The following is a 13,310-nucleotide window of genomic DNA, read 5'->3' on the forward strand; positions in this document are numbered from 1 at the left end:
CACTGATATGGCTTTGACAAAATTATACTATAGCCTGATGGACTAGCCTGCTGCAATTGAAGGATGTTCTCAATGGATTAAGGACTTTGTCTGTCGTTTATGTCGTTCCACGAAATGTTTATTTTCCGTTCCAATAAAACATATTTTGTTGAAAGGTGAAAGTTTTTTGAGAAAAAGTGTCAATAACCAATATTTTGACTGAGCCGATTGACAGCAAGCGATTTCATGCGCTTGCTGTCTGAGCGCGTGTCGCGCGTTGGGCGGAGCCACCCGCCCTCGCCGGCAGAAGTGGGCGGACTTACATGATTCGCTTTTAGGAATGGATCACAAGCTCTTTTTGGTAGTCACGACAGTCCCGAAGAAGAGTTGAACCCACCTGATGATCTTTGAAGACAATCCGCTCCATATTTCATCCAAGTGACGATAAAACAATCTACCTCTACCTTGATATTTTTGGTATCGTGTCATTGTCTTCATCAACTTGTTTTTAGGAGTTTGCGTTAATTCACATTCACGTTTGTTTTATCGATAGTGATAGCATAATCAGCTCAAAAACCTCTCTACAACTGATTTATTTCTAAATTGTTTTTTTTGCACTAATAAGACTCGAGAGGATGCACACTACGCAGAAGGACACGACTTATACCAAGATTTTTGTGGGAGGTTTGCCATATCACACCACTGACTCTAGCCTGAGGAAATATTTCGAGGTGTTCGGGGAAATTGAGGAGGCTGTTGTGATTACCGACCGACAGACTGGCAAGTCTAGAGGTTATGGATTTGTAAGTAAACATTTTTCATCCTTGCTTCCCTGTTCCGAAATAGCAGCTTTCTCCAGCCCAGCAGCTAACTTATTGCAACAGTTTAAAGGGCAGCATAATCACATGTCCCCCGTTAATGCTTCATACCCTTGTTTTGTGGTTGACTACGAGTTTTGTCAGACGCGTCGAGTCAAGTTACCTCATAAAATTATCAAGAATTGCAACACAAACCACAGACAACTTATCTGCTTTTCTCCAGTCAGTTTACCCTGTTGGCTTATCAAATGAAAGAGCTCTCCCCCTTAAGCCAAATCATTGTAAACAACGGGTTCCCTATTAGAGGCATTTCTTCTGAAGAATTCCGATTCCATCAGTATTAAAATTGGATTCCTTGTGCCATGATGACACAAGTTGGGTCACCATTGAGTGGAAACAGGACCACGTGGTGCTTTGGCAAGATCAGGAACCATACTTTTAATGCCAATACATTTGTACTCTCAAACCAGTAGTGACTCAGGAAAAAAAGTCAAGGTGATGTTGTGTTAGCACAGCTGTCTAGAATGACCGCAGAGACTGACCGCGTTGAAAAGAAGCTTGTTGGTTAATAGGCAGCAATGGTTGTTGACAGACTCTGCTGTCGAAATAGGTTCCACTTCAGAGGTCTGTAAAGTCAGTTAACCCAGGAATAGGCATGAGTTGAACGATGGCTTCATTCGAGGCATCACCTCACAGTGGACTATAAACGTTTGTGTATAGACCTACATTTATCTGACAGTTTAGAAGACATTTTTCTATCACTTGGCTTATATGTGACTATGGGTTGTAAACAGGGGCAATAAACCACATCACAATGAAGTAAGCCACATGCTCTCTACTATTTCATAATGGTATTTTTGCTTTGTTTATCTTAAGCAGCACCTCAAACTTGCTAAACGTTTGGCAACAGTGTTGTCCTTATCAGGGTGAAAAGGCTAGATTATCAGGCTACTTGTGGTTACAACCTTATGGCAAATTATCCAAACTTCCTGTGTTCATTTGAATAACTGCAAAAAGAAGAACTCAGAGTAAAGTTTATCCCTGGTCACTCACAGATGGAGTGTTTCTTTTTAAAGTTGTGTCAAGGGACTTTATGTTTTAGTCTGCACACCCAAACTATGACAAACAGGCACTTTCACTTTCTGGAAAATGTTAATTGATAGATTAGTTCTTTTGAGACAATTTTGCCTTTATTCGTCCTGCATGCCCTTGAAAGAAACACAAACATGCAAAACACCCTCTTACATGTTTTTCTGCTATGCCTCGTCCGTTGCCTAGGTGACGATGGCTGATCGCTCGGCTGCCGACCGAGCATGCAAGGATCCAAACCCCATCATTGATGGCAGGAAGGCCAACGTCAACTTGGCATACCTGGGGGCTAAGCCACGGGTGATGCAGCCAGGTAAGAGTGTGATGCAAGGACCAATGGTGGACCATGTTTTGATGGACTACCCCTAAATCACCACCATTTCATCTTCAGGAGGCTCTTTTGTTGTGTATATGGTTTACTTGTTGTGATTAATTAAATAAACACTTCACATGATTTTGGACATTGAAGGGTGAACTTTATGGCAATTGGGTTAATGGCTTTATATTTTATTTAGGAGAGCTTTTCTTTAGAGCCAACTAACCATGTACAGGTTTCTGGTTACTTGCACAAGCTGATGTCCTTGAGAACCAAGCAGACTAACTCAGGCTTGGGTTTGGGTTCTCTCTGTGCACAGGCTTCACCTTTGGCGTGCCCCAGATCCATCCTGCTTTCATCCAGAGGCCTTATGGGTAAGTGTGAGGATGTATGTAGACTGAATGGGTTGTCTGACACAAGAGTGGATGGATAGAACCAACGTAAAACCAATCTGATGGTCCTCACAGTTAAACAATTACACATGCAGACCTACATGTACATAAACATGTACTGTCCATAATGGATTCTCATAGTGTATCCTCATTCAGTCATACTACTTTAGTCTTTATTTTCAATGGTTGGTTACACTAAGCAGATGAATCAAACATGCTACTCATAACACATTTATGCCATCAATAATTGGAACGAGTGAGATATGAAGTGTGTGTGTGTGTAATATTTGTTGTTCATGTATTTTATGTATTTCTAATGCTGGACCTTGCTGCCTGACCAAATGTTATCTATTTTTCTCTGGTCCGACAGGCTCGATATCGGTTAAGATTACTGGTGCTTTGAGGAATAGAATTGCACAGATCATTGTTACCTGTAGAGTCAAACACACACAAACAAGCTCAAATGGTGATTACAGATGCATGTATGTTGGAGTTTTTATTTTTGGTTTTGATTTGTTTTGTTTAGTTTCTAGAGCTGTGTGTGTGCCTTTTTTACCGTTATGAAGTGGTGTTGATAGCTAAACTGTGTGCTTTGGGAAAAAAAAGATATGGAGTTTTGGTGTTCTTTTTCACTGTTTGGATGAAGTTTTCACTTTGCCGAGTGGGCGCAAAGTGGGATTCCAGTTTGTGCTTTTGTGCTGTAGCTTGTGTTACTTTCTCATTCTCTTTTCATTTAACAATACGTTTTATTTGTGTTTTTTTTTCTTTCTGATGTCTTGTTGGAGTGAGTAAAACCTTTTTTGTGTGACTTTGTTGAGTCTCCCCCTTCCCAACAAAACATTTCAACAACCATCCCCTTGCATGCGACCACCTTGTGCTGTTTTATGTCAGAATCTCTCCGATGGAGGGACCTCTGTAATAACCCACTGAGTTGCTATATATGTGTCATGGCAATCTCCTTCCTCTGCCTGCCTTACTCCCTTTCCCTACCTCTCTCTCTCACTGTTTCTCTGTCAGTCATGTTGTCCACCATCCTGTCTTCCTTATCTTGTCATTTCAGCTACTGGATCTCAGACATAGGACCTAAAACAGCACAGCGACAGAATCATACTATATAGTATTTGTAGACCATGGTGCATTGAAGACTTTACATTAATGACAGCGTTACAGGGCATTTTAATAATGACCTTGACTCAACAGAAATATCTAAAGTGAAGGGAAGATGTCCAACTTGTGAAAAAGTTAAGGGACCCTAGACGTGGAATATAGAGGGGGTTGCACGTGTGTGTGTGCGTGCGTGTGTGGGTCTGTGTGCCGCACAGCGAGGTCTCTCTATCTCAACGCTGTGACACAAACAAATGTCTGGATGCCACAGTCCCTGAACAAGCTTTGTGTCACATGGCTCTGCCGCGTTAAGGAAAACAAGTTGGCCCATTGTGCGGCACAAAGGCGGCACTGCTGACACTGCAGTTGCATGAAGCCCACTCTCTCCTCTCTCTCCCTCTGTCTTTCCCTTCACTCTCCCTCCCTCCCTCCCTCCCTCTCTGGGGTTATGCCGGATGGCAGTGGGTGGAGGGGTGGGGGTTAGGCTCAGATATGTAGCGCTGAGATGCCCTTTAAAAACAGGTTGTATCCTACATGCGGCCTGGGGGCCTTGTCAAGGACCGCTCCTGCATTGACATCCAGGCTTGCTACCACGACATGCTGTGAGTCCAAAGACTAACATTAACACAGCCTGCCTGTGATTGCTCTGCTGTGTGTGGTTGCTGACCTCAGGTAAAACCTTTCAGGAGCTGACTTGGGTATACTATATGGCGGAGGTGACGATAGGTGACTCAGCTGAAAAGAAGAGTCTCTGACCCTTTCAGACCTGATGTTGTGCATCGGTCTGTTTCGGTCAAAAGCAACAACAGGTGTGGTCTCTTGTCTCTCTCTCCCCCGCATTGTCTGGTATTGTTCAGTCATCGTCTCTGTTTCTCTCCGGCTCTAAAATATTTTATTGGTAGTTTTCAGTGCAGCTAGAGCATGTGATGTATCACACAATGTGTAGATATCGGCTATAATGAAAGAAAATGAACGTTGTAAATCCAGATTAGATCAGAAGAAAACAGTTGTCTTTGCCATTGAGCTCACTGTTTGTCCTTTGATCTGTGGATACTAGGAGGCCGTTAAAAGCATGATGTCTAGCCGTGCAAACTTTCAAAATGTTACATCAGAGATGGAGACAGATGGATCAGACAAAGATAGAGTTAGACCCACGTAAACATGTATAAAAATAGTAAAAGAGAGCCTAAGTTGGTGAGTGTGTTTTTACATGTGGCATTCAGAGAAGTGTCCTGAATGGGACAAGGGACGGCACAGCCCGGACTTTAGCCTGGGCTGCGGGAGATGACAGAAGGGGCAGAAAATAGCCGGAGCCCAGTTGGTGCTGCCAGTCAAAGTCCCAGGGCCAGCTGTGCTATCCCAGAATCCCCCTCTTGTAGCTAGGGTGAGGCAGCAGAAATGAGCTACTATCACCATAGAGTATGAGCATGTCTTTGGACCAAACCATAGCCTAGAAAGGATAAACATGCACCATTATAACCTCTATTTTAAATGGGGCCAAAATCTTGTACTTTAAGGGGTCATGCCGCAGGAAACCATTTTTTCTTGTTTGCTTAAGACGTCAATGTGACTAGGGGGCTTACAGGGCTTTTCAAATTAGATTTTTCCCTTCCCTGTTTGCCATAGAAAGGAAATGGTCAAATAGCACGGGTGAATTAGAAAGTAGAGTATTGTTTCTACATCACGCATGCTCTCATTTATTATGCTTTATCCCCTGTTAGTAACAAGGTAGGCAGACACTCTGAAAGCATACCACCTATGGGAGGCTCTGAAGCTAATAGACCCTTTCAACAATAAAAATAAAAACAAAAACAATGCTTGAACATTCTATTTGGTTCCCAATCTACTTCCTCTGCATTAAGATAACATATGGAATGTTAAAACGGAAGCCTTGTGGGGCCAACTATGATGCTGATAATGGAACTGGATAATGGAAAGGGTCTATAGATGACCACCTAGTGTTAGCATTCCATCCGGTTGTTAAGTTGTGATGCAATAATGTGCTGATCATTCTTTTTCTGGGTCCAACTGTGCCTAGAGCGGCTTGTATTTTTTATAGACGGTAGCCTACAAGGAAATTGTCATTCTACTGTACTGCTCGCTTGCTGCCTCAACCTAATAAATTCTATTTTTCACAGAGGCCTGGACGTTACCCTTGATTATATCATCTGGCTGCACAGCTACACTAATTACTCTGTTAGAGTCAAACCATTTTTTTCCTACCCTCACTAAAATGGAGATGATGGTGACAAGGTTTACAGGTTGTGAAAATAGGCAGGCTAGCTAGTAAACTTTTTTGGACCAAAGAGCTGTTGGGCCTGGAAACAACATGTGATGTTGGACTTAACCTAATGGACCCCCATTCATTTTGGTGTCACTTTGACATCAAATAACTTTACCTCTGATTAATTTTAAGCCTTTATATAACCACTTTTTATTTCCTGAGAAATACAACATTGTATGACTGGCTCCATAACCTTGTATCTCACTTTATGACCCAGTGATAAATGTTTTTCTAAACCTATGCTAAAAATGATGTCATGAACATGCGACTTTCAGTTGCTCAGGAGAGAAGTAATCGTATTGTTTGAATAAGACATTTGAAGACAATCTGGGGGAGAGCCCATGGGAAAGTTATAGAGTAAACAGTCAAGTGATGGTTTTTTTTTTAATTGGCACTTTTCAGAAAAAAATCATCAAATCAAAAGCTGCGCTTGAACTTGAAGCACTCTTAACGTTCTCAATTTTCTGGATGCGAACGAGCTAGCAGACAAGTTACTCATGCCCAACAGGAAACTGGTATAAAAAGGCTTCCCTTTTCTGGTACTGTCTATGGTCAGCAATCTAGAAATACACCTGGAAGATGCCTAAAGATGTTGGACAATCAAAGTGAGGCGAATTATGTGCGGAAAATGTTATATCAAAATGAGAGCATGCTAGAACAACATTAAAAAAAAGAGCCAGGCCATTTTTCAGACTTTACAAACGCATCTCGGGGAATGTTATGCAATAATTCAAGAGGCATGTATGGCATGGCTCCATTTAAAGTATAAAAGTAGTTTAAATGGAAAACATGGATTGTATCTTTTTAAGTCAAATGAGGATGCTTACCAACTTGAGTGTCTACTCAAGGCAATGTGCTTCATAAGTACTCATCATAGAGATGCCCTACATAGTTCTCCTTAGCTCACTCCTTAAGTATACCTGCACTATTACTGTTCTATATATTGTAAGGATACAGGATTCTTGGATAAGGATACAGGATTATTGGATAGTTATTGTAGTACGTTGAAGGGTTAGGCTCAATGTGCTCACTAAATGAGCACACTAGACTAAAATCTTACATGGAAAAGCAGTTCAGTTTGTTAGATATGCCCCATAAAACCTCTTGAATCACAAAGTAAGATAAAAGACCACAAAATATTTAAATTGTGTATGGCTAGGGAGGTAAATAGTCTTGCTTGAATTGTTTTGGTATTTTTGCTTGCTTACGGATGGTCATTCATACTTGTTCTTGGGGTTGTGTGGTGATGATGGAGAGCTTTGTAATATGTTTGAGGATTTGTGTGTTGAAGTTGCTTGGACTGCATCTGTAGTGTGTGTTTGAGTGTGTGTGTGTGTGTTAGTGTGTGTCAGAGAATGCAAGTTCTGCGGTGTGTTTTTGTGCTGTGTTTTGTGTTCTGTGTTTTGTGGAGTTGGTTGGTGTGTTCTGATTGTATGCTTATACTTTGTGTCTTGGGTGCATTTTGTCTTTTTAAGTGTTCATCTTCTAATGACACTGAGTTAGTATGTGTCTGTGTGAATGTAAGTGTTGTCACTTTTACAATAAGACTAAGGATGTATTACTTGGGAAAGTATTGTATTCAGATAGAATTATATAGAAGTATTTTGATACATATATGCTTTCTTTATAATTGTATTTATTTTAGATCTTACTCTTTGGGTATTGTTGTTTATGTGTTTTGGATTTGGAGTGGGTGTTTGTGGTGTGCTCCTGACTCGTGGCTTGTGCTGACATCGTGACCTCGGTTTGAAGTTTGTGTTTTACCTCGTCCATTTTTTTTCCTTCTATCTTTTTTTAAAATGACCTAGCCTTAGCTTGTGAGCTTTTTGTGTGTGTGTGTGTGTGTGTGTGTGTGAGATTATGAGAGAAGGCGGTGATGTAATTGCCCATAGGGTTGCCATGATGGGTTGTTGCTCTCAAGCGATTTGTCAATCAAATTGTCTGTCTATTGTGAGTCATCAATTTCAGTAAATGAGCCGCACACCCTTGCCTCCTTCAGGGTCGATTCCAAACTTTCAAAAGAAGGACTGGTCCAACTCGCCAGGTTTCAAAAGAAGGACTGGTCCAACTCGCAAAAGAAGGACTGGTCCAACTCCCCAGGCTGCAGAGACAGACCAGAAAAAGAGTGTAGGCTAGAAAATGAGAGCAGTGAAACACAGAATGTGCTCATTGTTCTTGCTCGCTTATTTAATCAAAACAGCCCTGTGTGTGTGTGTGTGTGTAACCCAGCTCATTGTCCAACCGCAGAGGGGAAACAGCCAGCAGAGGCTTTTTTGAAAACCGTCCAGCTGTCAAAGTGGCAGGGACACTTTCACAAAGCACCCCTCATTTCTCTCTCTCGCTCTCTCTCTCTCTCTCTCTCCCCTTCTTTCTCTCCCTTCTCTCTCTCCCTATCTGAGCCAAGTGCAGTGACATCAACACCCAATCAATGGTCATGTGCCCCCCACCCCCCACACACCAATTTGTTTTGAATCCTCACACCTCCAGGTTGGACAGTTGTGGATGCATATAGGTGCCATGTTGTTTTTTCCACTTCTCTCCTCACATGGCTATATTGATTTATTGAGAGTTCCTTTTTCAAAAACTGACTATTTTTTTAAGCCAACCCACAGTGACCGATGACCATACTGTTCAGTGCCTCTCTGAGGTCATCAGTGACCCCTGTTCTGGCAACCCTATTAACTAAACTGTAAAAGACTCCAAAGGGGTCTGTCCTAGTTGGTGAATTGTGTATTTGTAGATGTTTCTATGTGTGTGTTCACTGGGCTGGGTGGGGGTTGCTTGGTGTTGGCAGTGTGTTTTCGCTCTGTGGCAGTATGGTATGGTGTTTGTGTGTGTGTGTGTTTGTGTGTGTTTGTGTCATGATGTCACTGCTCCTGATGTCACTGACATCAGCCCTGTTGTGTGTGTGTCTCGCAGGATCCCGGCGCACTACGTGTACCCACAGGCCTTCATGCAGCCCAGCGTGGTGATCCCTCACGTGCAGCCCAGCACTGCCTCGGCCGCGTCCGCCTCCTCGCCCTACATCGACTACACGGGCGCCGCCTACGCCCAGTACAGCGCCGCCGCCAGTGCCGCCGCGGCCGCTGCCGCCTATGAGCAGTACCCCTACGCCGCCTCTCCGGCTGCCACCGGCTACGTCGCCACCGCCGGATACGGATACGCAGTGCAGCAGCCCCTGGCGACCGCCACGCCCGGGTCGGCTGCTGCCGCCGCTGCCGCCTTCGGCCAGTACCAACCACAGCAGCTGCAGGCTGACCGCATGCAATAACAGCCAACCGGCAGTCAGACACCAGGGGGGTGGGGAGGTGCTGCCCCCCACCCCAGCTGCTCGCTGCTGATTGGCCATGGACGAGGAAGAGAAAGCAAGGGAGTGGACGCTGGTTGGATGAATGTGCTGTCAGCAGGAGAAAGGGTGGGGATTCGGCAGGTGGACTGGTGAGGTGGGAACTCCGTAGCTTTCCAACTTGCTGTGTTTTTTTCCCAAAACCAAAAAAAACGACAAACAAGTGAACAAAGGAAGAAAAAAAGAACAAAACAAAGATAAAATTGAGACAAAAAAATCACAAGGAAGAGTATGGAAGGAGAGTTAGCTTTTTACCATTATCATTATTGTTATTATTATTATTATTATTATTACAATTTTTGTTGTTTGACATACGGTATAATTATTAAAGTAGAGTATTTATTGCTTAAAGAAGAGCAAAGACTAATCACTGTGGTATACTGTAGCTGTTGATGAGGCCTTAGGCCCCTTAGCTGTCATTAACGTAGGGGGCAGGTTTTAAGTCCGAGGTCATTTCGTGAAGTGACTTCTGCGGCATTGTGGTTCAGAAGCCCGCTAACTCCTTATTTATTATCCTTTGAAAGGGCTCCTTTGTGTTCTGTCTACTTAAGTGCATTGAAGTATATTATTATCATTATTATTATTACTATTACTATTATTTTCTGATTTATCAGGGAAAAACGGAGCATCTTACAGTGATTAGAGACCTCTGCCGATCAGGGAATTGTAGGAATAACTGTGGAGAAATGGAGAGAGGAGAGAGAGAGAGAGAGAGAGAGAGAAAGCATTAGGAACACAGTTGTAGCTCATGTCACATGTTCAAAACTACCTTTCATCTTTCAAATGCTGAATGTCCCTTTTTTCTCTGACTTTCATTTTGACCTCTTGACCTATGCAAAACAAATACACACATACACACTCACACACATTCATAAATGCACTCCACAGAGAGATTAACAAAACAACATGCAACTGTAGGAAATGCTGATTCACTGAAGGTTCTTAGTTAGCTCCATGAAATCAGTGTTGAGCAATGAGAACGTGTGAATGAGAAGAATGATTTATCACATAACACACACACACACACACACACAGACAGAATATGGACATGGAGGACAGGTAGCATGGTGGTGCAGTCCCTCTCTCGCACCGGGGGTTAGTGTGTGTGTGTGTGTGTGTGTGTGTCTATCTGTGAGTGTGTGTCTGTGTGTGCTGGGCAACAGCTGCAGGGGACAGGCAGTGACACACAGGCCGACTGCTCTGGAAAGAACGCATCACTTGTGCTCGTTTGTTGAGCTGTCACATTTTAATCCCTCTCTGCGCCCCACACCCCCACCACCCTCGTCAGCACTTCCAGACCCACAGCGGGATTGGAGGACTTCTCACCCCCCTCCCAGCCCCTGGCCAAGCTCACCCCACCCCCAACCACCTCCCAACGTCCCATCCAGCGGCCGAACCTCCTCTGTGTGGGACTTCAGTGTGCTGTAGGGACAGACAAAGAGAGAAAGCGAGAGAAAGCGAGAGAGAGAGAGACTGAGAGAGAGACCACATGAGGTGCACAATAGGTGTGACGGCCCGGTAACCTCTCCTTGTCCTAGACACGTGTACCAACCATTGGCCCATCCTGTCCAATTCACACCTCCGTCGACTGTGGAGCACCCCAAAAACATCCACCACCAACATCACCTCTGTGGTTTCCTCATCCAGCAGAAGAGCTAGCCACCAGCATCAGTCCTCCATAAGCGAGGATGGATTTTTTGACAAGCAGAAAGACAACAAAGCAAAACAAAGAACAGCTACATTCTCAGAAGAACTAACACCATATTTTTGTATTACAAAGCAGCACTCTAGTTTTAAAGGATTCACCTGCAAATGTAAAAGGGTACCCCCTGTGCCTTACTTTCATAATGCTATTTAAGAGAGCAGAGATTGACTATTTAAGATATTTATTCAGAGAGGTGACTGTGTTGCGCCTGAAAGATGAAGGCTTTGTGGCGGTACTGTATCACTATCATGTGTTCATCTCATGGCATATAAGTTATTCAGTAGATTTAGTTGTATTATTATTATTATTATTATTATTATTATCATTATTACTTTTATTATTACTATTATTATGATTAACATACTGAACCAAAATATTGATGTAGAATTTATTTAAGATGGAATTCTGTATGTGCACTGTACAATTCTAGTTTTTGTGCATTTTGCATTTTAGAACATGACATTATGACATTAAATATTGGCTAGTTTAATGCCGTTTGTACGAAACTTTATTTAAAATGCTGGCCCTGTTACAGGGCAGATAGTCCCTTTTTTGCCTTTTTCGTTTTCTAGAACTGTTGAAATGACATCCAAGGAGAAACAGCCCAAAGTGCTGCTCAACATACATTAGAATGTATAGTCGTTGTCAAGATTGAATAGCTGTTGCTTCTGTTGCTTTTAATACTCCTCAGACGGGCTATTTTACATATGTTGGGAATTTTTATACTTGAATTATTTCTACAAGGGAAAATATGAAAATAAATGACAAAAAAAAAAACTTTTTAAGAAAGCTTTTCATTGTCACTGGATTGGAGGCATGTAAGTGTTATCTACTATTTAAAATGCAAAGGTCCTGTTTGTATTCAAACTTTATTTAAGAGTTTCAACACTATTTACTCTATACATGGAAATAAATGATTCTCAAATCGGCTTGACTGTGCTCATTTGAGGTGTTCTTAGTGTTCCACAGATGTTTTCATTAGAATATTTTTCTGGTATGACTGCTGCTTATTCTGTTAATTCCAGTTATATTTGTGTTATTGAAATTAAGACCTGGATGTAAAGTACCCTTGTTTTAGAAGGGAGGTGAGTGTAGCAGGGTTTGTTCCTGATAACATTTCAGCTTTCTGCTGAGTAAAACCATAGACAATCAATTTCCTGGAGAATTGATCTCAGTTGATCAGGCGCTCAGGGCTTTGTGATTAATTCTAAATTCTAAGATATCTGCAGTCACCTACACCATGCTCTAGAGTGTTGTAACAGTGTTTTTCCAGGATCCTTGTATATTGGCTCATTGGCTTATGGTAGCCATCAAAGGTTTTTACTTAAGGTTTCCTGAAGATTCTCTTTGCAAACTTAAATGCTGCGAGCAAGGCAAATAATCCTAAAAACCTTACACTTAAGCTCTTACAAGAGCAGACATTTATGATTAAGGTATAGGCTGTGTGCCATCTCCTTTATCTGTGACTAACAAGCACCCCATCACTGGATCCCTCCAACTCAAGTCAAGGTGTAGCCAGGTAGGAACTGAAACGGAAAAGTTTTCAAAAGCTTCCAGAACTTCACCATCACCATTTTGCCTCTTAAGTCTGCCCTGACTGTTGGTTATGAAAATAGCATCACCAAGGTTTCGCAAACATGCCATTGATCACTGCCTCGCCATGTTGGCCTAGTTTTACTGCAGATCCTTAAAACACCAGTTTGGTCCAGACGTCACCCTCACAAGCATCTCAAAATGGCAGATGTGTGTCCACAGGCTGGTCAATAATTCAGAGACTTCCTAATCAATAAGAAATGCCAGTAGGCTGAACTATCTCAATGATATCTTGGCTGGTCACCGACTATTTCTGTCAACTGTAACATGACACACTTAGGCCTACTTTTACACGAGCAGACACACACACACACACAAACGCAGAATGACACAGCATACACACTCTTTCCATTCTTCATCAATGTCACCCCAGAGACAGTCCCACCAGAATTAGGGCAGCAAAAACTGAAAGAACATGCAGGCTTAGCAGACATGTTGTGATTACCTCCCACCCCCACCCCTCTGAATAAATGTGGACTTAAATTGACCACATGATCCCATACAGATCTCTTAGTAGGTTAATATATCCAAAACATACCAAATACCTCAAGATAAACATGGTCTTAATTTAGACAGGGGAGGGAGAGGCACGCGCAACATACCTGTTATGTTTATTGGCTAAACTTCTGTCTAAATAAAACAAATATTACTACGTCAGAGGTCTTCTTTAAGTTTCACCGAACA

The 13,310-nt window shown here is 42.4% G+C and overlaps 1 protein-coding gene across 1 annotated transcript; it reads left to right on the forward strand.

Moving 5' to 3' along the window:
• The first annotated feature begins 350 nt into the window (after nt 1–350).
• rbm24a (RNA binding motif protein 24a) lies at nt 351–11,962 on the forward strand. Its single transcript, XM_048230352.1, has 5 exons — nt 351–456; nt 605–782; nt 2,076–2,199; nt 2,522–2,576; nt 8,902–11,962. Exons 2-5 carry the CDS (start codon nt 615–617, stop codon nt 9,251–9,253), a joined length of 699 nt encoding a protein of 232 aa, XP_048086309.1. The 5' UTR covers nt 351–456; nt 605–614; the 3' UTR covers nt 9,254–11,962.
• Nucleotides 11,963–13,310: the final 1,348 nt, after the last annotated feature.

The sequence above is a fragment of the Alosa alosa genome, chromosome 20 (assembly GCF_017589495.1).
Source record: "Alosa alosa isolate M-15738 ecotype Scorff River chromosome 20, AALO_Geno_1.1, whole genome shotgun sequence".
In the NCBI taxonomy this organism is placed as follows: domain Eukaryota; kingdom Metazoa; phylum Chordata; class Actinopteri; order Clupeiformes; family Clupeidae; genus Alosa; species Alosa alosa.